The sequence below is a fragment of the Pseudophryne corroboree genome (genome assembly GCF_028390025.1).
Source record: "Pseudophryne corroboree isolate aPseCor3 chromosome 3 unlocalized genomic scaffold, aPseCor3.hap2 SUPER_3_unloc_51, whole genome shotgun sequence".
Classification (NCBI taxonomy): domain Eukaryota; kingdom Metazoa; phylum Chordata; class Amphibia; order Anura; family Myobatrachidae; genus Pseudophryne; species Pseudophryne corroboree.
The window spans coordinates 502,264-527,944 of NW_026967543.1; the positions used below are offsets into that span (position 1 = coordinate 502,264).

Genomic DNA, 25,681 nt, shown 5'->3' on the forward strand with positions numbered 1-25,681 from the left:
GGCACCCGGCTCCATATTAGGGGAATAAATCTAGGCTATAGTTAAAAAGGAGCCTCCAAGCTGTAGGACAACAATAGTAAAACGACCCTTGGGATCCGAGAAGGAGCTCTCAATAGTGTACTGAAGGGAGGCATGAAGCAGGATAGCAGTACCTTTACGTTTTTGGGGGGTTGTGGAGTAGAAGGCCTGAGGGTAAGCCTTCGAGGCCAAGGATGGGTGTTCAGTTTTAAAGTGAGTTTCTTGTAAAAGAATTATGTCCGCTTTCTGTTTTTTAAAAAATTGAATGGCCATAGTACGTTTTTGGGGGGAGTTGAGTCCGTTGACATTCAGTGATATAATGTTAAGAGTCATGGGGGGTTCCAGGGCGAAACACCGCGCGAGGGGGGTCTAACCACCCAGGGTGTAGTGCAAAGCTGCGTAGGGAGGGTATAAGGGGGACGGGAGAAATTAGGGACAAGAAACAAGGGGATTGGAGGCCATGCGGCCAACCGAGTATCCAGAAAAAGTCGCAGTCTGAAGGACACGACGTACAACACCACTATAGGGCCCGATCCGCACAGGAGGGGGACCTGGTGTTGTGGGGGTGAGGCCGGGAGGAGAACAGAGGCATACCAACTGTCCACCAACCAGAGTAACAGTAGAACGTGGACCATTAACGAGGGCATGGGGGGAGGGTGGTCTGCAAGGCAAAAAAGGGGGAGGGGGATACCCCAGTAACTTGTTGACAGGTTCTGAGTGTACTCCAACTAGGGAGGGTCCATTCCAGTGATGGAATGATCCTAGCAGAGGGGCAGACTATACCCTATTGTGTCAGGTTAGAGTATCACATTATAACATACGAATATAATAGGATTTAAACGTATAACAGCTAAGAGAGATAGGTAATTATCATCAACAAAGACAATCATAACATCACCGATCAGCGGCATGGGGCGACCCCGGGGTTGTCATATGGTAATATCACAGAGTCAGTTTGATAGTGGGCCGGGGAGGCAGGATGTGAGGGTGTATAAGGGGAGCCACATGCCGCTGCGCAGGAAGGATGGGCCCTAGGCACAAATGCAGTATAAACAAAGACATAAACAACATCTCTACAACCTTAGATTAGAAAAAATAAGAATTTACTTACCGATAATTCTATTTCTCGTAGTCCGTAGTGGATGCTGGGGACTCCGTAAGGACCATGGGGAATAGCGGCTCCGCAGGAGACTGGGCACAAAAGTAAAGCTTTAGAACTACCTGGTGTGCACTGGCTCCTCCCCCTATGACCCTCCTCCAAGCCTCAGTTAGGATACTGTGCCCGGACGAGCGTACACAATAAGGAAGGATTTTGAATCCCGTGTAAGACTCATACCAGCCACACCAATCACACCATATAACTTGTGATCTAAACCCAGTTAACAGCATGATAACAGAGGAGCCTCTGAAAAGATGGCTCACAACAATAATAACCCGAATTTTTGGTAACAATAACTATGTACCAGTATTGCAGACAATCCGCACTTGGGATGGGCGCCCAGCATCCACTACGGACTACGAGAAATAGAATTATCGGTAAGTAAATTCTTATTTTCTCTAACGTCCTAGTGGATGCTGGGGACTCCGTAAGGACCATGGGGATTATACCAAAGCTCCCAAACGGGCGGGAGAGTGCGGATGACTCTGCAGCACCAATGAGAGAACTCCAGGTCCTCCTCAGCCAGGGTATCAAATTTGTAGAATTTTACAAACGTATTTGCTCCTGACCAAGTAGCTGCTCGGCAAAGTTGTAAAGCTGAGACCCCTCGGGCAGCCGCCCAAGATGAGCCCACCTTCCTAGTGGAGTGGGCATTTACAGATTTTTGGCTGTGGCAGGCCTGCCACAGAATGTGCAAGCTGAATTGTACTACAAATCCAACGAGCAATAGTCTGCATAGAAGCAGGAGCACCCAGCTTGTTGGGTGCATACAGAATAAACAACGAGTCAGATTTTTCTGACTCCAGCCGTCCTGGAAACCTATATTTCCAGGGCCCTGACAACGTCTAGCAACTTGGAGTCCTCCAAGTCCCTAGTAGCCGCAGGCACCACAATAGGTTGATTCAGGTGAAAACGCTGAAAACCACCTTAGGGAGAAACTGAGGACGAGTCCTCAATTCCGCCCTGTCCGAATGGAAAATCAGATGAGGGCTTTTACAGGATAAAGCCGCCAATTCTGACACGCACCTGGCCCAGGCCAGGGCCAACAGCATGACCACTTTCCATGTGAGATATTTTAACTCCACATATTTAAGTGGTTCAAACCAATGTGACTTTTGGAACCCAAAAACTACATTGAGATCCCAAGGTGCCACTGGAGGCACAAAAGGAGGCTGTATATACAGTACCCCTTTTACAAACGTCTGAACTTCAGGGACTGAAGCTAGTTCTTTTTGGAAGAAAATAGACAGGGCCGAAATTTGTACCTTAATGGACCCCAATTTCAGGCCCATAGACACTCCTGTTTGCAGGAAATGTAGGAATCGACCTAGTTGAAAATTCCTCCGTCGGGGCCTTACTGGCCTCGCACCACGCAACATATTTTCGCCAAATGCGGTGATAATGTTTTGCGGTCAAACGCAGCCGCGGTAAATCTTGGAACAGACAGGGTCCTTGCTGGAGCAGGTCCCTTCTTAGAGGTAGAGGCCACGGATCCTCCGTGAGCATCTCTTGAAGTTCCGGTTACCAAGTCCTTCTTGGCCAATCCGGAGCCACGAATATAGTGCTTACTCCTCTCCATCTTATAATTCTCAGTACCTTGGGTATGAGAGGCAGAGGAGGGAACACATACACTGACCGGTACACCCACTGTGTTACCAGAGCGTCTACAGCTATTGCCTGAGGGTCCCTTGACCTGGCGCAATACTTGTCGAGTTTTATAAACATGTGGAAGACTTCTGGGTGAAGTCCCCACTCTCCCGGGTGGAGGTCGTGTCTGCTGAGGAAGTCTGCTTCCCAGTTGTCCACTCCCGGAATGAATACTGCTGACAGTGCTATCACATGATTTTCCGCCCAGCGAAGAATCCTTGCAGCTTCTGCCATTGCCCTCCTGCTTCTTGTGCCACCCTGTCTGTTTACGTGGGTGACTGCCGTGATGTTGTCCGAATGGATCAACTCCGGGTGACCTTGAAGCAGAGGTCTTGCTGAGCTTAGAGCATTGTAAATGGCCCTTAGCTTCAGGATATTTATGTGAAGTGATGTCTCCAGGCTTGACCATAAGCTCTGGAAATTCCTTCCCTGTGTGACTGCTCCCCAGCCTCGCAGGCTGGCATCCGTGGTCACCAGGACCCAGTCCTGAATGTCGAATCTGCGGCCCTCTAGAAGATGAGCACTCTGCAACCACCACAGGAGAGACACCCTTGTCCTTGGTGACAGGGTTATCCGCTGATGCATCTGAAGATGCGACCTGGACCATTTGTCTAGCAGGTCCCACTGGAAAGTTCTTGCGTGGAATCTGCCCAATGGGATTGCTTCGTAGGAAGCCACCATTTTTCCCAGAACCCTTTCATTGATGTACTGAGACTTGGCTCGGTTATAGGAGGTTCCCGACTAGCTCGGATAACTCCCTGACTTTTTCCTCCGGGAGAAACACCTTTTTCTGGACTGTGTCCAGGATCATCCCTAGGAACAGAAGACGAGTCGTCGGAATCAGCTGCGATTTTTGGAATATTGAGAATCCAATCGTGCTGCCGCAACACTACCTGAGATAGTGCTACACCGACCTCCAACTGTTCCCTGGATCTTACCCTTATCAGGGAATCGTCCAAGTAAGGGATAACTAAAATTCCCTTCCTTCGAAGGAGTATCATAATTTCGGCCATTACCTTGGTAAAGACCCGGGGTGCCGTGGACCATCCATACGGCAGCGTCTGAAACTGATAGTGACAGTTCTGTACCACAAACCTGAGGTACCCTTGGTGAGAAGGGTAAATTGGGACATGAAGGTAAGCATCCTTGATGTCCCGAGGCATCATGTAGTCCCCTTCTTCCAGGTTCGCAATCACTGCTCTGAGTGACTCAATCTTGAATTTGAACCTCCGTATGTAAGTGTTCAAGATTTTAGATTTAGAATCGGTCTCACCGAGCCGTCCGGCTTCGGTACCACAACAGTGTGGAATAATACCCCGTTCCCTGTTGCAGGAGGGGTACCTTGATTATCACCTGCTGGGAATACAGCTTGTGAATGGCTTCCAAAACTGCCTCCCTGTCAGAGGGAGACATCGGTAAAGCCGACTTTAGGAAACGGCGAGGGGGAGACGTCTCGAATTCCAATTTGTACCCCTGAGTTATCACCTGAAGGATCCAGGGGTCTACTTGCGAGTGAGCCCACTGCGCGCTGAAATTCATTGAGACGGGCCCCCACCGTGCCCGATTCTGCTTGTAAAGCCCCAGCGTCATACTGAGGGCTTGGCAGAGGCGGGAGAGGGCTTTTGTTCCTGGGAACTGGCTGATTTCTGCAGCCTTTTTCCTCTCCCTCTGTCACGGGGCAGAAATGAGGAACCTTTTGCCCGCTTGCCCACGAAAGGACTACGCCTGATAATACGGCGTCTTCTTATGTTGAGAGGCGACCTGGGGTACAAACGTGGATTTCCCAGCTGTTGCCGTGGCCACCAGGTCTGAAAGACCGACCCCAAATAACTCCTCCCCTTAATAAGGCAATACTTCCAAATGCCGTTTGGAATCCGCATCACCTGACCACTGTCGTGTCCATAACCCTCTACTGGCAGAAATGGACAACGCACTTAGACTTGATGCCAGTCGGCAAATATTCCGCTGTGCATCACGCATATATAGAAATGCATTTTTTAAATGCTCTATAGGCAATAATATACTGTCCCTATCTAGGGTATCAATATTTTCAGTCAGGGAATCCGACCACGCCCACCCAGCACTGCACATCCAGGCTGAGGCGATTGCTGGTCGCAGTATAACACCAGTATGTGTGTAAATACATTTTCGGATACCCTCCTGCTTTCTATCAGCAGGATCCGTAAGGGCGGCCATCTCAGGAGAGGGTAGAGCCCTTGTTCTTACAAGTGTGTGAGCGGTTTATCCACCCTAGGGGGTGTTTCCCAACGCACCCTAACCTCTGGCGGGAAAGGATATAATGCCAATAACATTTTAGAAATTATCAGTTGTTATCGGGGGAAACCCACGCATCATCACACCCTCATTTAATTTCTCAGATTCAGGAAAACTACAGGTAGTTTTTCCTCACCAAACATAATACCCCTTTTTGGTGGTACTCGTATTATCAGAAATGTGTAAAAGATTTTTCATTGCCTCAATCATGTAATGTGTGGCCCTACTGGAAGTCACATTTGTCTCTTCACCGTCGACACTGGAGTCAGTATCCGCGTCGGCGTCTATATCTGCCATCTGAGGTAACGGGCGCTTTAGAGCCCCTGACGAGACGTCTGGACAGGCACAAGCTGAGTAGCCGGCTGTCTCATGTCAACCACTGTCTATTATACAGAGCTGACACTGTCACGTAATTCCTTCCATAAGTTCATCCACTCAGGTGTCGACCCCCTAGGGGGTGACATCACTATTACAGGCAATCTGCTCCGTCTCCACATCATTTTTCTACTCATACATGTCGACACAAACGTACCGACACACAGGGAATGCTCTGATAGAGGACAGGACCCCACTAGCCCTTTGGGGAGACAGAGGGAGAGTTTGCCAGCACACACCAGAGCGCTATATATATATATATATATATATATATATATACATACATATACATACAGGGATAACCTTATATAAGTGTTTTTCCCCTTATAGCTGCTGTATTTTTAATACTGCGCGTAATTAGTGCCCCCCCTCTCTTTTTTAACCCTTTCTGTAGTGTAGTGACTGCAGGGGAGAGCCAGGGAGCTTTCCTCCAATGGAGCTGTGAGGGAAAATGGCGCCGGTGTGCTGAGGAGATAAGGCCGCCGAGAAGGGGGCGGAGCCTATCTCCCATTTTTCTGTGTATTCTGGCAGGGGTTAAATTCATCCATATAGCCCAGGGGCTATATGTGATGCATTTTTTGCCATCCAAGGTGTTTCTATTGCGTCTCAGGGCCCCCCCCCCCAGCGCCCTGCACCCTCAGTGACCGGAGTGTGAAGTGTGTATGAGGAGCAATGGCGCACAGCTGCAGTGCTGTGCGCTACCTTATGAAGACAGGAAAGTCTTCTGCCGCCGATTTATGGATTCTGGCAGGGGTAATTATCACATATATAGCCTCTGGGGCTATATATTGTGATTGTTTAGCCATCCAAGGTGTTTCTATTGCTGCTCAGGGCGCCCCCCCCCAGCGCCCTGCACCCTCAGTGACCGGAGTGTGAAGTGTGCCTGAGGAGCAATGGCGCACAGCTGCAGCTCTGTGCGCTACCTTGGTGAAGACTGATGTCTTCTGCCGCCGATTTGCCGGACCTCTTCTTGCTTCTGGCTCTGTAAGGGGGCCGGCGGCGCGGCTCTGGGACCGGACTCCATGGCTGGGCCTGTGTTCGGTCCCTCTGGAGCTAATGGTGTCCAGTAGCCTAAGAAGCCCAAGCTGGCTGCACGCAGGTGAGTTCGCTTCTTCTCCCCTTAGTCCCTCGATGCAGTGAGCCTGTTGCCAGCAGGTCTCACTGAAAATAAAAAACCTAAAACTAAACTTTCACTAAGAAGCTCAGGAGAGCCCCTAGTGTGCACCCTTCTCGTTCGGGCACAAAAATCTAACTGAGGCTTGGAGGAGGGTCATAGGGGGAGGAGCCAGTGCACACCAGCTAGTCCTAAAGCTTTACTTTTGTGCACAGTCTCCTGCGGAGCCGCTATTCCCCATGGTCCTTACGGAGTCCCCAGCATCCACTAGGACGTCAGAGAAAGATATTTTGAAAGTCCATGTAACAAAAACCTGAGAGTCCTGAGGTCGAGTAGTGTACTCAGCGGGCGGTCGACCATTCAGCACGCGGAGGGGATCTCGACCTCGGGTTCCCAGGAGAATCTGAGGATGGTGCAGGAGGAGACGTCTAGAAGAGCCCCAGTCTCCACAGGACCGACAAGCCATCGTCAGGGTTCTTCACCGAGTGATTCCGACCGTTGAAGGTGAACTGAAGAGCAAACGGAAATCCCCATCTATATAGGATCTGACGGTTGCGTAGGGCCTTAGTGACGGGTAACACCTCTCTTCGCTTTTTGAGCGTGGAGGGGGCCAGTTCCTGGTAAATGAGGAGGTTAGATCCCTGGTATGGGATAGCAGGAGTGCCTCGGCAGGCGTTGAGTACCTTAGTTTTGATGTGAAAATAGTGCATGCGGAGGACAATATCTCTCGGAGGTTGGTCCGGGGGGGTTGTGCACGGAGAGATCTTTGTGCTCTATCCGGCAGAAATTGTTCCTCCGAGTGATCCGGGAGTAGTTGTTGAAAGAGACCTAGGAGATACTCAGGTAGCGCAGGTGTATCTATCGACTCTGGCACGTTGCGTATTCGCAAATTGTTTCTGCGCGAGCGATTCTCCAGGTCCTCGACTTGTTCGCGCATGAGGTCAACTTCCGACCGCAGTTCCGAGACTTCCTGAGTGACCACATCTTGGTAGTTGCAGATATCATCAGTCTTACGTTCTAAAGCGTCAGTACGCGAGCCCAGGGAGGATATCTCCGTTTTAAGTTCCTGAATGGCCGCACGTAGTTCAACTCTGAATGTGGTCGCAATCCTCTGTACCAAGGAATCATAGGGGTCAGAGTCAACAGTGAGAGCTGAGTCGGATCTGGACGGAGAGGATCCCGCATCCTGTAGAGTCCCAGGCGAAGCCGGGTGTTGATTCGCATTTTTGCCCCTTTTAGGGCCAAAGAAAGACGATGAGTCTCCAGGAGGAGCTTTACGGTTTCTGTTAGACATGACCACAATATTTCAGGGCGGTAATGTATAGATGTATAGAGAAAACTGTGAGAGGAGTGGGGTAGAGCCCAGTGCCTTGCAGAGAGGTGTTTCACATGGACATCACGGAGGGGCTACACAGAGTGAGCCTGAGCCCCGGCCAGCGGCGACTCCTTCTCTTCGATGATCCAGGGGTGTTCAGAGCCCAGGATGTTACTATGTGTGGAGTTGTTGCCACCTCCAAGAATCCTGTGGGGGTGGAAACAGGGGTAGTCGGCAAGATAGGAGGTAGAAAGGGAGCTCCAGCCGTTTGTCTCAGAGCCAGGGGGAGTGGAATAGCAGGTTCAGGGTGGAGTTATGAGAGCGTCAATAGAGAGCTGAGGGAGAGACAGCATCAGAGAGCCACGATACTGTTAGGGTCTTGGATGGTATAAAGAGGCATGCAGGTGGGAGTTTTAATGGCGTGCACCCAATTTCATGCAATGAGACCTAATCTCCACCAGGGGGAGCCAGACAAGCAGGGACGACAGGTGCTAAGAATACAGTGTGGTGCCTGGCTTGCTTATCCCCCTCCAGGATCGATACCGGGAGCCCACCCGCAAGGTGAGGTCCGGCCAAGGTCTAGCCGGCGACCAGGGCACCCCCAGGGCCAGGTGGCAGTGAGGGAGGATCGATGGGCACCGGAGTACTGGTCACAGTAGAAGCAGAGGGGGCCTCCTGAGAGCACTAGGGAAGGTAGGAGCGTGCAGGAGGGACGGTGCAGGAGATTCAGAGAGAGGGGTGCACCACAGCGCTGGGGCTCACCTGCTGGCTTTAGGTCCCGGCTTCCGGACGGAGGGTAGGCTCAGGGCAGCGGGGTGATCTTCCAGGAGACGATTTCCCGCCGGGCGGCACAGCTCCGTGCCGTGTGCGCGATCCGTCTCCTCAGCGGTGCGCGGGTCTAAGCTCTAGGCCTGGAGCGGTGTCCTCCTCCCGTCCGGCCGCACAGCTCCGGCTCTCCTCCGATGTCTCCAGCCGACCGGGTCCAGGGCTCAGCCGCAGTGTTCCGGTGTCTGCCTCAGGCTGTGTTCGGCGTCAGCTCCGTTCCTCAGCTGTAGGGGAAGGATCTGGGGTAAAGTCACTCCGGTCCCGGGAGGCCCTCCAGGCCTGTGCGGAAATTGAGGCCCCGGTCTGAGAGGTGCCTGTAGGCCGCAATCCGCGGGAGCTCTGAAAGGTGCTCCCCGGTTCCGCGGTTCTAACAGGGGTGCACCAGCGGAGATATAAGGGGCTTAGGTTCTTTTTATTTAGTAGAGGTGGCAGGAAAGAACCTTATGATAGTATTTTTAAGCTTTCAGCAGCAGGAGCCCATGTGCAGCACGTCTGCTGCTCTCTGCATCCAGGCCACGCCTCTGATTCCTGCTTTCTATCTGCAGGATCCTTGAGGGCGGCCGCATCCGGAGACGGTAGGGCCACCTTCTTGGATAAGCGTGTCAACGCCTTGTCTACCCTGGGAGGAGATTCCCAGCGTGACCTATCCGTTGTCGGGAAAGGATACGCCATAAGTAGCCTCCTGGGAATTATGACCTTCTTTTCAGGGGATTCCCAGGCTTTTTCACATAATTCATTTAACTCATGTGAAGGGGGGAAAGTTACCTCTTGTTTTTTCTCCCCAAACATATAAACCCTCTTGTCAGGGACAGGGTTTTCCTCAGCAATGTGCAACACATCTTTCATTGCTATAATCATGTAGCGGATGGCTTTAGTCATTTTAGGCTGCAATTTAGCCTCATCGTCATCGACACTGGAGTCAGACTCCGTGTCGATTAACAGACAGTGGACGCTTGTGAGACCCTGACGGCCCCTGCACTGTGGGATCAGGCACTGGGTGAGACCCTGACTGTCCCAAGGCTTCAGCTTTGTCCAACCGCTTATGTAAGGAGTTCACATTATCATTTAACACCTTCCACATATCCAACCAACTTTGTGTCGGCACCGGCAGTGTCGACACCACATCCATCTGCACCGCCTCCACATACCCTTCCTCATCAAACATGTCGACACTGACGTACCGACACACCGCACACACACAGGGAATGCTCTGACTGAGGACAGGACCCCACTAAAGCTTTTGGAGAGACAGAGAGAGAGTATGCCAGCACACACCACAGCGTTATATAACACAGGGATGTACACTATAATATGTGTTTACCCAGTAGCTGCTGATTTATACCGTTTTGCGCCTAAATTTGTGTGCCCCCCCCCCCCCCCCCCCCTCTCTCTTTTTGCCCTTGGAGTACCTGGATACTGCAGGGGAGAGCCTGGGGAGCTGCTTCCTGCTTGTGAAGGAATAATGGCGCTGGTGTGCTGAGGAAGAAGGCCACGCCCCCTCAGCGGCGGGCTTCTGTCCCACTTAAACTGTGAGGGAAAATGGCGGGGGTATCCCTATATACAGTCTAGGACTGTATATATGGGTGCTTTTTGCCAAAAGGTACATTATTGCTGCCCAGGGCGCCCCCCCCAGCGCCTTGCACCCTACAGTGACCGGAGTGTGTAAGTGTGCTGGGGAGCAATGGCGCACAGCTGCGGTGCTGTGCGCTACGTTAGTGAAGACAGAAGTCTTCATGCTGCCGATTTCGAAGTCTTCTTGCTTCTCCTGGACTTCAGTGCTTCTGGCTCTGTGAGTGGGACGGCGGCGCGGCTCTGGGAACGGACCGCCTGTGTTCGATCCCTCTGGAGCTAATGGTGTCCAGTAGCCTAGAAGCGCAACCCGGCTGCAAGCAGGCAGGTTTGCTTCTCTCCCCTCAGTCCCTCGTAGCAGTGAGTCTGTTGCCAGCAGATCTCACTGAAAATAAAAAAACCTTACAAATACTTTCTTTATCTAGGAAGCTCAGGAGACCCCCTAGAGTGCAACCAGCTCTGGCCGGGCACAGATTCTAACTGAGGTCTGGAGGAGGGGCATAGAGGGAGGAGCCAGTGCACACCAGATGTAGTACTAAATCTTTCTTAAAGTGCCCAGTCTCCTGCAGAGCCCGTCTATTCCCCATGGTCCTTACGGAGTCCCCAGCATCCACTTAGGACGTTCGAGAAAAACAAAAAACACTATACAGGTTGAGTATCCCTTATCCAAAATGCTTGGGACCAGAGGTATTTTGCATATGGGATTTTTCTGTATTTTGGAATAATTGCATACCATAATGAGATATCATGGCGATGGGACCTAAATCTAAGCACAGAATGCATTTATGTTACATATACACCTTATACACACAGCCTGAAGGTCATTTAATACAATATGTTTAATAACTCTGTGCATTAAACAAAGTTTGCGTACATTGAGCCATCAAAAAACAAAGGTTTCACTATCTCACTCAAAAAAGTCCGTATTTCGGAATATTTGGATATGGGATACTCAACATGTATCATACATGATATTTCAATACAGTCAGATTAAACTGAGGTGAAACAGTATAATATCAGTGTATAAGACACACAGCTTCTCTACATATCATATACTGACAGTCACTTTGGTATATTGGATGAGACCCTAAATCCCACCTACCTGATCCTCCTGTGGGATCCTGTGGTTCTCCTCTGTACAATCCTGGGAATACAGAGGACGGGGACATCTCTCTGGGGTATCTCCGTTACTGGGCCCATCTGTAGGAGACACACAGTGACTGAGTACAGTGTATATATGTGATTATCAGATGATGTGTGTATATAGGGGCCCCCATACCTGCTCTCCCCTGTACAATACACGACAGTCTCCTCTTACCCAGTGATGTGAGGGGCCGGTGATTCTCCATCATCACGTCCTTGTACAGACGCCTGTGTTCCTCTATATACTCCACCTCCTGCATGGAGACATAGACAGTGACATCCTGACACCTTATAGGCACCTGACACACACAGTGATACAGTCATCACCCAGACACATCCCCTGGTGTTACTGTATAATGTGTCCCATTCCCAGCAGTCACCTCTCCAGTCATCACCCAGACACGTCCCCTGGTGTTACTGTATAATGCCCCATTCCCAGCAGTCACCTCTCCAGTCATCACCCTGACACATCCCCTGGTGTTACTGTATAATGCCCCATTCCCAGCAGTCACCTCTCCAGTCATCACCCAGACACATCCCCCGGTGTTACTGTATAATGCCCCATTCCCAGCAGTCACCTCTCCAGTCATCACCCAGACACATCCCCTGGTGTTACTGTATAATGTCCCATTCCCAACAGTCACCTCTCCAGTCATCACACAGACACATCCCCCGGTGTTACTGTATAATGCCCCATTCCCAGCAGTCACCTCTCCAGTCATCACCCAGACACTTCCCCTGGTGTTACTGTATAATGTCCCATTCCCAGCAGTCACCTCTCCAGTCATCACCCAGACACATCCCCTGGTGTTACTGTATAATGCCCCATTCCCAGCAGTCACCTCTCCAGTCATCACCCAGACACATCCCCCGGTGTTACTGTATAATGTCACATTCCCAGCAATCACCTCTCCAGTCATTACTCAGACACATCCCCCGGGGTTACTGTATAATGTCCCATTCCCAGCAGTCACCTCTCCAGTCATCACCCAGACACATCCCCCGGTGTTACTGTATAATGTCCCATTCCCAGCAGTCCCCTCTGCAGTCATCACCCAGACACATCCCCCGGTGTTACTGTATAATGTCCCATTCCCAGCAGTCACCTCTCCAGTCATCACCCAGACATGTTCCCTGGTGTTACTGTATAATGTCCCATTCCCAGCAGTCACCTCTCCAGTCAGCAGCTGAATGATCTTTTTAGGGAGTTCCAGGATCTTCTGGTCAATGTGTCTCATGTGTCAGTGAGTGAGGTGGAGGCACCGTGTTGGGGCTCTGGGTCCTGCGCAGTCCTCCTGACACACGGGGATGGCTGCTCGGTGTCTCACACTCACCGGATGTCTTCTTCACTACTGTGTAACCCTGCGAAATGGGGGAGACATCACTGTAAATACTCACAGATCCCCTCACCTCCCCAGTCATGTCCCTGTATTATTAATATAGATATGTGATGTCACTGTGCCACTCCCAGTTCCCCTCACGTCCCCAGTCATGTCCCTGTATTACTACTGTGCCAATAGACACACTCATCCCAACCCACACAGTGCACCTGTCTGTAACGGGCACACTTACCTCTGCATTATGGTTACCTCCTTTCTACTCAATGTACCTACCAGACATACACACCAGGGATGTGCGATGAGGTACATTTATCAGGAGGCAATGGCTAGTACCAGAGCCAGATTTCCACACAATATATGAGCCCAAGGATTACACACAGGGGCAGCGGTACGCACACGTGGGCGTTACACACAGGGGCAGCGGTACGCACACGTGGGCGTTACACACAGGGGCAGCGGTACGCACACGTGGGCGTTACACACAGGGGCAGCGGTACGCACACGTGGGCGTTACACACAGGGGCAGCGGTACGCACACGTGGGCGTTACACACAGGGGCAGCGGTACGCACACGTGGGCGTTACACACAGGGGCAGCGGTACGCACACGTGGGCGTTACACACAGGGGCAGCGGTACGCACACGTGGGCGTTACACACAGGGGCAGCGGTACGCACACGTGGGCGTTACACACAGGGGCAGCGGTACGCACACGTGGGCGTTACACACAGGGGCAGCGGTACGCACACGTGGGCGTTACACACAGGGGCAGCGGTACGCACACGTGGGCGTTACACACAGGGGCAGCGGTACATACACGTGGGCATTATACACAGGGGCAGCGGTACATACACGTGGGCATTATACACAGGTGCAGCGGTACATACACGTGGGCATTATACACAGGTGCAGCGGTACATACACGTGGGCATTATACACAGATGCAGCAGTATATACACATTTGGGCATTATATACAGGTGCAGCTGTATATACATGTGGACATTATACACAGGTGCAGCGGTATATACACGTGGGCACTATACACAGGTGCAGCGGTATATACATGTGGGCATTATACACAGGTGCAGCAGTATATACACATGTGGACATTATACACAGGAGGTGTAGTATAAATTTGGTGAGTGCGGGTAAGGTAGGTGGAGATGGGGGGGGGGGGGGGGGGGGGGCACTGCCTCACCTACCATAGAATTTTTACTTCAGACTTTTGACTACAGAAATGATTAGAATAATACAAATAATAAGATTTTACTTACCGATAAATCTATTTCTCGTAGTCCGTAGTGGATGCTGGGACTCCGTAAGGACCATGGGGAATAGCGGCTCCGCAGGAGACAGGGCACAAAATAAAAGCTTGAGTATCAGGTGGTGTGCACTGGCTCCTCCCCCTATGACCCTCCTCCAAGCCAGTTAGGATACTGTGCCCGGACGAGCGTACATAATAAGGAAGGATATTGAATCCCGGGTAAGACTCATACCAGCCACACCAATCACACCGTACAACTCGTGATCTGAACCCAGTTAACAGTATGATAAATGCAAAGGAGCCTCTGAAAAGATGGCTCAACAATAATAACCCGAATTTTTTTGTAACAATAACTATATACAAGTATTGCAGACAATCCGCACTAGGGATGGGCGCCCAGCATCCACTACGGACTACGAGAAATAGATTTATCGGTAAGTAAAATCTTATTTTCTCTAACGTCCTAAGTGGATGCTGGGACTCCGTAAGGACCATGGGGATTATACCAAAGCTCCCAAACGGGCGGGAGAGTGCGGATGACTCTGCAGCACCGAGTGAGAGAACTCCAGGTCCTCCTCAGCCAGGGTATCAAATTTGTAGAATTTTGCAAACGTGTTTGCCCCTGACCAAGTAGCTGCTCGGCAAAGTTGTAAAGCCGAGACCCCTCGGGCAGCCGCCCAAGATGAGCCCACCTTCCTTGTGGAATGGGCTTTTACTGATTTTGGCTGTGGCAATCCTGCCACGGAATGTGCAAGCTGAATTGTACTACAAATCCAACGAGCAATCGTCTGCTTTGAAGCAGGAGCACCCAGCTTGTTGGGTGCATACAGGATAAACAGCGAGTCAGATTTCCTGACTCCAGCCGTCCTGGAAACATATATTTTCAAGGCCCTGACAACGTCCAGCAACTTAGAGTCCTCTAAGTCCCTAGTAGCCGCAGGTACCACAATAGGTTGGTTCATGTGAAATGCAGAAACCACCTTAGGTAGAAATTGAGGACAAGTCCTCAATTCCGCCCTGTCAGAATGAAAAATTAGGTAAGGGCTTTTACATGATAAAGCCGCCAATTCTGACACACGCCTGGCTGAAGCCAAGGCCAACAACATCGACACCTTCCACGTGAGATATTTTAATTCTACCGTAGACAATGGTTCAAACCAATGTGATTTTAGAAATCTCAACACAACATTGAGATCCCAAGGTGCCACTGGAGGCACAAAAGGAGGCTGTATGTGCAGCACCCCTTTCACAAATGTCTGAACTTCAGGTACTGAAGCCAGTTCTTTCTGGAAGAATATCGACAAGGCCGAAATTTGAACCTTAATGGACCCTAATTTTAGGCCCATAGACAGTCCTGTTTGCAGGAAATGCAAGAAACGACCCAGTTGAAATTCCTCTGTAGGGGCCTTCTTGGCCTCACACCACGCAACATATTTACGCCAAATGCGGTGATAATGTTTTGCGGTTACTTCCTTTCTGGCTTTTACCAGAGTAGGGATGACTTCCTCTGGAATGCCCTTGTCCTGTAGGATCCGGCGTTCAACCGCCATGCCGTCAAACGCAGCCGCGGTAAGTCTTGGAACAGACAAGGCCCTTGCAGTAGCAGGTCCTTTCTTAGAGGTAGAGGCCACGGTTCGTCCGTGAGCATCTCTTGAAGTTCCGGGTACCAAGATCTTCTTGGCCAATCCGGAACCACGAGTATAGTTCTTACTCCTCTCCTTCTTATGATTCTCAATACTTTTGGTATGAGGGGCAGAGGAGGGAACACATACACTGACTGGTACACCCACGGCGTTACCAGAGCGTCCACTGCTATTGCCTGAGGGTCCCTTGACCTGGCGCAATATCTGTCCAGTTTTTTGTTTAGACGTGACGCCATCATGTCCACCTTTGGTTTTTCCCAACGGTTTACAATTTGGTGGAAGACTTCTGGGTGAAGTCCCCACTCTCCCGGGTGAAGGTCGTGTCTGCTGAGGAAGTCTGCTTCCCAGTTGTCCACTCCCGGAATGAACACTGCTGACAGTGCTATCACATGATTTTCCGCCCAGCGAAGAATCCTTGCAGTTTCTGCCATTGCCCTCCTGCTTCTCGTGCCGCCCTGTCTGTTTACGTGGGCGACTGACGTGATGTTGTCCGATTGGATCAACACCGCCAGACCCTGAAGCAGAGGTTTTGCTTGAATTAAGGCATTGTAAATGGCCCTTAGTTCCAGAATGTTTATATGAAGAGATGTTTCCATGCTTGACCACAAGCCCTGAAAATTCCTTCCCTGTGTGACTGCTCCCCAGCCTCTCAGGCTGGCATCCGTGGTTACCAGGATCCAATCCTGAATGCCAAATCTGCGGCCCTCTAGTAGATGAGCACTCTGAAGCCACCACAGGAGAGACACCCTTGTCCTTGGCGACAGGGTTATCCGTTGATGCATCTGAAGATGCGATCCGGACCATTTTCCCAGTAGATCCCACTGAAATGTTCTTGCATGGAATCTTCCGAATGGAATCGCTTCGTAAGAAGCCACCATTTTTCCCAGGACCCTCGTGCACTGATGCACTGAGACCTGTCCTGGTTTTAGGAGGTTCCTGACTAGCTCGGATAACTCCCTGGCCTTCTCCTCCGGGAGAAACACCTTCTTCTGGACTGTGTCCAGAATCATTCCTAAGAACAGTAGACGTGTCGTTGGAATCAGCTGCGATTTTGGGATATTTAGAATCCATCCGTGCTGACTTAGCACTACCTGAGATAGTGCTACTCCGACTTCTAACTGTTCCTTGGTTCTTGCCCTTATCAGGAGATCGTCCAAGTAAGGGATAATTAAGATGCCTTTTCTTCGTAGAAGAATCATCATTTCGGCCATTACCTTGGTAAAGACCCGAGGCGCCGTGGACAATCCAAACGGCAGCGTCTGAAACTGATAATGACAGTTTTGTACTACAAACCTGAGGTACCCTTGGTGAGAAGGGTATATTGGGACGTGTAGATAAGCATCTTTGATGTCCAGCGACACCATATAGTCCCCCTCTTCCAGGTTCGCTATCACCGCTCTGAGTGACTCCATCTTGAATTTGAACCTTTTTATGTAAGTGTTCAAAGATTTTAGATTTAAGATTGGTCTCACCGAGCCGTCCGGCTTCGGTACCACAAATAGTGTGGAATAATACCCCTTCCCTTGTTGTAAGAGGGGTACCTTGATTATCACCTGCTGGGAGTACAGCTTGTGAATGGCTTCCAGAACTGCCTCCCTGTCGGAGGGAGACTTTGGTAAAGCAGACTTCAGGAACCGATGAGGAGGAAACGCCTCGAATTCCAGTTTGTACCCCTGTGATACTACCTGTAGAATCCAGGGATCCACTTGCGAGTGAGCCCACTGCGCGTTGAAATTCTTGAGACGGGCCCCCACCGTGTCCGAGTCTGCTTGTAAAGCCCCAGCGTCATGCTGAAGACTTGGCAGAAGCAGGGGAGGGCTTCTGCTCCTGGGAAGCGGCTGCATGGTGCAGTCTTTTTCCTCTTCCTCTGCCCTTGGGCAGAAAAGAGTGGCCTTTTGCTCGCTTGTACTTATGGGAACGAAAGGACTGAGTTTGAAAAGACTGTCTTTTTCTGTTGATGTGAAGTAACCTGGGGTAAAAAGGTGGATTTTCCAGCCGTTGCCGTGGCCACCAGGTCTGTTAGACCAGCCCCAAATAACTCCTCCCCCTTATACGGCAATACTTCCATGTGCCGTTTGGAATCTGCGTCCCCTGACCACTGTCGGGTCCATAATGCTCTTCTGGCAGAGATGGACATTGCACTTACTCTTGATGCCAGGGTACAAATATCCATCTGCGCATCACGCATATATAGCAATGCATCCTTTAAATGTTCTATAGTTAACAAAATATTGTCCCTATCCAGGGTATCAATATTCTCAGTCAGGGAATCCGCCCATGCGACTCCAGCACTGCACATCCAGGCTGATGCGATTGCTGGTCGCAGTATAACACCAGTATGTGTGTATATACTTTTCAGGATATTTTCCAGCCTTCTATCAGCTGGTTCTTTGAGGGTGGCCGTATCCGGGGACGGTAACGCTACTTGTTTAGATAAACGTGTGAGCGCCTTATCTACCCTAGGGGGTGTTTCCCACCGCGCCCTAACCTCTGGCGGGAAAGGGTATAGTGCTAATAATTTATTAGAAATTAGCTGTTTTTTTATCGGGGGAAACCCACGCTTTATCACACACCTCATTAATTTCATCAGACTCAGGAAAAACTATTGGCAGTTTTTTCACACCCCACATAATACCCGCCTTTGTGGTACTTGTAGTGTCAGAGAGGTTCAGTGCCTCTTTCATTGCCGTGATCATGTAACGTGTGGCCCTACTGGACATTACGTTTGTCTCGTCACCGTCGACACTAGACTCAGTATCTGTATCTGGATCCGTGTCGACCCACTGAGGTAGCGGCCGTTTTAGGGCCCCTGACGGTGTCTGAGACGCCTGAACAGGCACTAATTGATTTGCCGGCTTTCTCATGTCGTCAACAGTCTTTTGCAAATTGCTGACATTATCACTTAATTGCTTAAACACAATCATCCAGTCAGGTGTCGACTCCCTAGGGGGTGACATCACTAACACAGGCAACTGCTCCGCCTCCACCTCATTTTCCTCCTCATACATGTCGACACACGCGTACCGACACACAGCCCACACACCGGGAATGCTCTGATAGAGGACAGGACCCCACTTAGCCCTTTGGAGAGACAGAGGGAGAGTCTGCCAGCACACACCCAGCGCTATATATATACAGGGATAACCTTATATAAGTGTTAATCCCTTCTAGCTGCTGTTTTGTTATTATCTGCTGCCAAAATGCCCCCCCTTCTCTTTTTTTACCCTGAATCAGAAGCAGGACTGCAGGGGAGAGTCAGGGAGCCGTCCTTCCAGCGGAGCTGTGAGGGAAAAATGGCGCCAGTGTGCTGAGGAGATAGGCCCCGCCCCTTCACGACGTCCTTATCTCCCGCTTTTTCTGTGTAAAAATGGCAGGGGAAAAAATACATCCATATTGCCCTGGAGCTATATGTGATGTATTCCTTTAGCCAGCTAAGGTATCTGAGTTATATTGCGTCTCAGGGCGCTCCCCCCCCAGCGCCCTGCACCCTCAGTGACCGGAGTGTGAAGTGTGCTGAGAGCAATGGCGCACAGCTGCGGTGCTGTGCGCTACCTTAGTCTTGAAGACAGGATGTCTTCTGCCGCCGCTTTCACCGGACCTCTTCGTCTCTTCTGGCTCTGTAAGGGGGACGGCGGCGCGGCTCCGGTGACCCATCCAGGCTGAACCTGTGATCGTCCCTCTGGAGCTAACGTCCAGTAGCCTAAGAAGCCCAATCCACTCTGCACTCAGGTGAGTTCGCTTCTTCTCCCCTTAGTCCCACGGTGCAGTGAGCCTGTTGCCAGCAGGACTCACTGAAAAAAAAAAAAAAAAAAAACTTACTAAACTTTTATTCTAAGCAGCTCAGGAGAGCCACCTAGATTGCACCCTTCTCGGCCGGGCACAAAAATCTAACTGGCTTGGAGGAGGGTCATAGGGGGAGGAGCCAGTGCACACCACCTGATACTCAAGCTTTTATTTTGTGCCCTGTCTCCTGCGGAGCCGCTATTCCCCATGGTCCTTACGGAGTCCCAGCATCCACTTAGGACGTTAGAGAAATGATATTTATATGTTCTTTGTATTTTTTATATACTGGATACAGTCAAAACTGTGGCGTATATGTTAGTATGACAGGAAAAGCTCCGTCTCCCCGCACGTCACTGATGCACAGGTACACCCAACCCCATGTGTGCGGAGCGTTCTACCCTCACTTCTGCTGTGCACACTTCTCCCACCACAACCTAACTGTGATGTGTGCGCATCCTACCCTCACTGATGTGCCTACTGGTCACCTACCCCGCACCCATGTAGCCACCTGACACGCACCCCTCCCCCATGCAGCCACCGGTCACACATCCCACCCTCACTGATGTGCCTACTGGTCACCTACCCGGCACCCATGTAGCCACCTGACACGCACCCCTCCCCCATGCAGCCACCGGTCACACATCCCACCCTCACTGATGTGCCTACTGGTCACCTACCCCGCACCCATGTAGCCACCTGACACGCACCCCTCCCCCATGCAGCCACCGGTCACACATCTCACCCTCACTGATGTGCCTACTGGTCACCTACCCGGCACCCATGTAGCCACCTGACACGCACCCCTCCCCCATGCAGCCACCGGTCACACATCCCACCCTCACTGATGTGCCTACTGGTCACCTACCCCGCACCCATGTAGCCACCTGACACGCACCCCTCCCCCATGCAGCCACCGGTCACACATCTCACCCTCACTGATGTGCCTACTGGTCACCTACCCGGCACCCATGTAGCCACCTGACACGCACCCCTCCCCCATGCAGCCACCGGTCACACATCCTACCCTCACTGATGTGCCTACTGGTCACCTACCCCGCACCCATGCAGCCACCTGACACGCACCCCTCCCCCATGCAACCACCGGTCACACATCCCACCCTCACTGATGTGCCTACTGGTCACCTACCCGGCACCCATGTAGCCACCTGACACGCACCCCTCCCCCATGCAGCCACCGGTCACACATCCCACCCTCACTGATGTGCCTACTGGTCACCTACCCCGCACCCATGTAGCCACCTGACACGCACCCCTCCCCCATGCAGCCACCGGTCACACATCCCACCCTCACTGATGTGCCTACTGGTCACCTACCCGGGAACCCATGTAGCCACCTGACACGCACCCCTCCCCCATGCAGCCACCGGTCACACATCTCACCCTCACTGATGTGCCTACTGGTCACCTACCCGGCACCCATGTAGCTACCTGACACGCAACCCTCCCCCATGCAGCCACCGGTCACATATCTCACCCTCACTGATGTGCCTACTGGTCACCTACCCGGCACCCATGTAGCCACCTGACACGCACCCCTCCCCCATGCAGCCACCGGTCACACATCCCACCCTCACTGATGTGCCTACTGGTCACGCCCCCTCCCCATGCAGCCACCGGTCACGCCCCCTCCCCCATGCAGCCACCGGTCACGCCCCCTCCCCCATGCAGCCACCGGTCACGCCCCCCTCCCCCATGCAGCCACCGGCCACGCCCCCCTCCCCCATGCAGCCACCGGTCACACCCCCCTCCCCCATGCAGCCACCGGTCACACCCCCTCCCCCATGCAGCCACCGGTCACACATCCCACCCTCACTGATGTGCCCACTGGTCACACACCCCACCCCCATGCAGCTACAATCACACATCCCACCCTCACTATGCTGTGCCTGCTGGTTATACCCCAATGCAGCCACCGGTCACGCAACCTCACCCCCATGCAGCCACAGGTCACGCAACCTCACCCCCATGCAGCCACCGGTCACGCAACCTCACCCCCATGCAGCCACCGGTCACGCAACTCCTCCCCCATGCAGCCACCGGTCACGCAACTCCTCCCCCATGCAGCTGCCGGTCACGCCGACAGGTGACGGCCAGGGGAGGGGGGCGACAGGTGACGGCCAGGGGGGACAGACGACGACAGGTGACAGCTGGGGGGGGGGGGGGGCGGACGGACGACAGGTGACGGTCGGGGGGGGGGGGCGCCAGGTGACACGGCAGGTGATGAAAAGGGGGTGGCAGGAGAGGAAGATGTGTCAGGGTACAGCCAGGCAGATGCAGGAGAGGCAGGTGATGAGTAGGGGGCTGCAGGTGAGGCAGCAGGGTGCAAGCAGGAGAGCCAGGTGACGGACATGTGGGTGGCAGGAGATGCAGGTGGTGGAGGATGATGGGCAGGGGGTGGTAGAAGAGGCAATGGAGGAAAGGTACAGGCAGAGAGGTACAGGTAAGACAGGCGGTGGCAGGTGAAAGACAGCGGGTGGTAGTAGAGGCAGGTTACAGGCAGGAAAGTGGCAGGTGATGGGCAGGGGGGTGGTAGGAGAGGCAGGTGGTGGCAGGTGATGGGCAGGGGGTGGTAGGAGAGGCAGGTGGTGGCAGGTGACAGACAGGGGGTGGTAGGAGAGGCAGGTGATGGGCAGGGGGTGGTAGGAGAGGCAGGTGGTGGCAGGTGACAGACAGGGGGTGGTAGGAGAGGCAGGGGGCAGCAGGAGTGTCAGGCAACTGGCAAGCGGCTGCAGACGACTGGCAGGGTACAGGACAGGGTGGTATGTGGTGGCAAGAGAGGTGGGTGATAGACGGGGTGGCAGGGGTGTGGTAGAGGCAGGTGGTGGCAGGTGACAGACAGGGGGTGGTAGTAGAGGCAGGTTACAGGCAGGTCGTGGCAGGTGACCGACAGGGTGGTAGGAGAGGCAGGGGGCAGCAGGAGTGCCAGGCGACTGGCAGGGTACAGGAAGAGGGCGGCAGGGTTCAGGACAGGTTGGTAGGGTATAGACTGAGGACGGCAGGTGACAGACGGGGTGGCAGGAGCGGTGGGTGACAGGCAGTGGGTGGCAGGGTACAGGCAGTGGGTGGAAGGAGAGTGGGTGACAGGCAGCGGGTGGCAGGGTAGAGGCAAGGTGTGGCAGGAGAGGTGGGTGACATACAGGGAGTGGCAGATGACATGCAACGGATGGCATGAGAGGTGGGTGACATGCAGGGGGTTGCAGGAGAGGCAGGTGACATACAGGGAGTGGCAGATGACAGGCAGTGGATGGCATGAGAAGTGGGTGACAGACAGGGGGTGGTAAGGTACAGGACGGGGTGGTAGGGTATAGACTGGGGGCAGCAGGAGAGGCAGGTGACATACAGGGAGTGGCAGATGACAGGCAGTGGATAGCATGAGAAGTGGGTGACAGACAGGGGGTGGTAAGGTACAGGACGGGGTGGTAGGGTATAGACTGGGGGCAGCAGAAGAGGCAGGTGACATACAGGGAGTGGCAGATGACAGGCAGTGGATGGCATGAGAAGTGGGTGACAGACAGGGGGTGGTAAGGTACAGGACGGGGTGGTAGGGTATAAACTGGGGGCAGCAAGAGAGGCAGGTGGCAGGGTATGGCAGGAGCGGTGGGTGACAGGCAGTGGGTGGCAGGGGGAGGCAGATGACATGCAGGGGGTGGCATGAGAGGTGGGTGACAGGCAGGGGCTGGCAGGGGTGGCAGCAGAGGGGAGTGACATACAGGGAGTAACAGATGACAGGCAGGGGATGGCATGAGAGGTGGGTGACAGGCAGGAGTGGCAGGGTAGAGGCAGGGGGTGGCAGGAGAGGCGGGTGACAGACGGGGTGGTAAGGTACAGGCAGTCGGTAGCAGGTGACAAGCAGGGGGCAGCAGGTGAGAGGGCATTAGGAGAATGTGAGGGGCAGCAGGTGAGGGGGCATTAGGAGAATGTGAGGGGCAGCAGGTGAGGGGGCATTAGGAGAATGCAGGGGTAGCAGCTGAGGGGGCATTAGGAGAATGCGAGGGGCAGCAGCTGAGGGGGCATTAGGAGAATGCGAGGGGCAGCAGCTGAGGGGGCATTAGGAGAATGCGAGGGGCAGCAGCTGAGGGGGCATTAGGAGAATGCGAGGGGCAGCAGCTGAGGGGGCATTAGGAGAATGCGAGGGGCAGCAGCTGAGGGGGCATTAGGAGAATGCGAGGGGCAGCAGCTGAGGGGGCATTAGGAGAATGCGAGGGGCAGCAGCTGAGGGGGCATTAGGAGAATGCGAGGGGCAGCAGCTGAGGGGGCATTAGGAGAATGCGAGGGGCAGCAGCTGAGGGGGCATTAGGAGAATGCAGGGGCAGCAGCTGAGGGGGCATTAGGAGAATGCAGGGGCAGCAGCTGAGGGGGCATTAGGAGGATGCAGGGGCAGCAGCTGAGGGGGCATTAGGAGAATGCAGGGGCAGCAGCTGAGGGGTATTAGGAAAGGATGGGGCAGGATAGGGGGTATTAGGAGAGGATGGGGCAGGATAGGGGGCATTAGGAGAGGATGGGGCAGGATAGGGGGTATTAGGAGAGGTGGGGCAGGATAGGGGGTATTAGGAGAGGTTGGGGGCATTAGGAGAGGATGGGGCAGGATAGGGGGTATTAGGAGAGGTTGGGGGCAGGAGAGGGGGTATTAGGAGAGGTTGGGGGCAGGAGAGGGGGTATTAGGAAAGGTTGGGGGCAGGAGAGGGGGTATTAGGAGAGGTTGGGGCAGGAGAGGGGGTATTAGGAGAGGTTGGGGCAGGAGAGGGGTATTAGGAGAGGTTGGGGGCAGGAGAGGGGGTATTAGGAGAGGTTGGGGGCAGGAGAGGAGGTATTAGGAGAGGTTGGGGGCAGGAGAGGGGGTATTAGGAGAGGTTGGGGCAGGAGAGGGGGTATTAGGAGAGGTTGGGGCAGGAGAGGGGGTATTAGGAGAGGTTGGGGCAGGAGACGGGGTATTAGGAGAGGTGGGGGCAGGAGAGGGGGTATTAGGAGAGGTGGGGGCAGGAGAGGGGGTATTAGGAGAGGATGGGGCAGGAGAGGGGGTATTAGGAGAGGTGGGGGCAGGAGAGGGGGTATTAGGAGAGGTGGGGGCAGGAGAGGGGGTAATAGGAGAGGATGGGGCAGGAGAGGGGGTAATAGGAGAGGATGGGGGCAGGAGAGGGGGTATTAGGAGAGGTTTGGGGCAGGAGAGGGGGTATTAGGAGAGGTAGGGGCAGGAGAGGGGGTATTAGGAGAGGATGGGGGCAGGAGAGGGGGTATTAGGAGAGGATGGGGCAGGAGAGGGGGTATTAGGAGAGGATGGGGCAGGAGAGGGGGTATTAGGAGAGGATGGGGCAGGAGAGGTGGTATTAGGAGAGATTGGGGGCAGGAGAGGGGGTATTAGGAGAGGATGGGGGCAGGAGAGGGGGTATTAGGAGAGGATGGGGGCAGGAGAGGGGGTATTAGGAGAGGATGGGGGCAGGAGAGGGGGTATTAGGAGAGGATGGGGGCAGGAGAGGGGGTATTAGGAGAGGTTGGGGCAGGAGAGGGGGTATTAGGAGAGGTGGGGGCAGGAGAGGGGGTATTAGGAGAGGATGGGGCAGGAGAGGGGGTATTAGGAGAGGTGGGGGCAGGAGAGGGGGTATTAGGAGAGGATGGGGCAGGAGAGGTGGTATTAGGAGAGGATGGGGCAGGAGAGGTGGTATTAGGAGAGATTGGGGGCAGGAGAGGGGGTATTAGGAGAGGATGGGGGCAGGAGAGGGGGTATTAGGAGAGGATGGGGCAGGAGAGGGGGTATTAGGAGAGGATGGGGGCAGGAGAGGGGGTATTAGGAGAGGTTGGGGCAGGAGAGGGGGTATTAGGAGAGGTGGGGGCAGGAGACAGGTGGGATGAGGGAACAGTACCTGGAGGATGAGGCGGAAGCAGCAGCTCACACCGTCACCCTGGCCTGGACGGAGGAATGTGTACCGGAAGTGGGCGGGACAGAATTTTCGTGGGATCGTCAGCATAACGCATGGGACCACGGTAACTCGGCAACCAGGAGCAGCCCCGCCTACTCACTGCTCATAGGCCGCAGCTTCCAGTCACAGTTAAACACAGCCCCGCCCTTACTCCCTCTTCTTATAGGTCGCAATACTCCGTCGCTCATTTACCTCTAGCCCCGCCCACTCCCTGCCCATTGGACGCAGCGGCTCGTCACACAAGAACCGCACCCTGCCCGTCCACTCTCCTGTCCA

The 25,681-nt window shown here is 53.3% G+C and overlaps 1 protein-coding gene across 1 annotated transcript in view; it reads right to left on the reverse strand.

Annotated features, from left to right (window-relative positions):
• LOC134984409 (zinc finger protein 436-like) overlaps positions 1-25,457 on the reverse strand; it is a 38,034-nt gene extending 12,577 nt beyond the window's left edge. The window contains exons 1-4 of the mRNA XM_063949998.1: positions 25,349-25,457; positions 12,612-12,801; positions 11,615-11,693; positions 11,395-11,496 (exon numbers count right to left, since the gene is read on the reverse strand). Coding sequence (XP_063806068.1) covers positions 11,395-11,496; positions 11,615-11,693; positions 12,612-12,677 — 247 coding nt within the window. The 5' untranslated portion in view covers positions 12,678-12,801; positions 25,349-25,457. The remainder of the gene's footprint in view (positions 1-11,394; positions 11,497-11,614; positions 11,694-12,611; positions 12,802-25,348) is intronic.
• Positions 25,458-25,681: the final 224 nt, after the last annotated feature.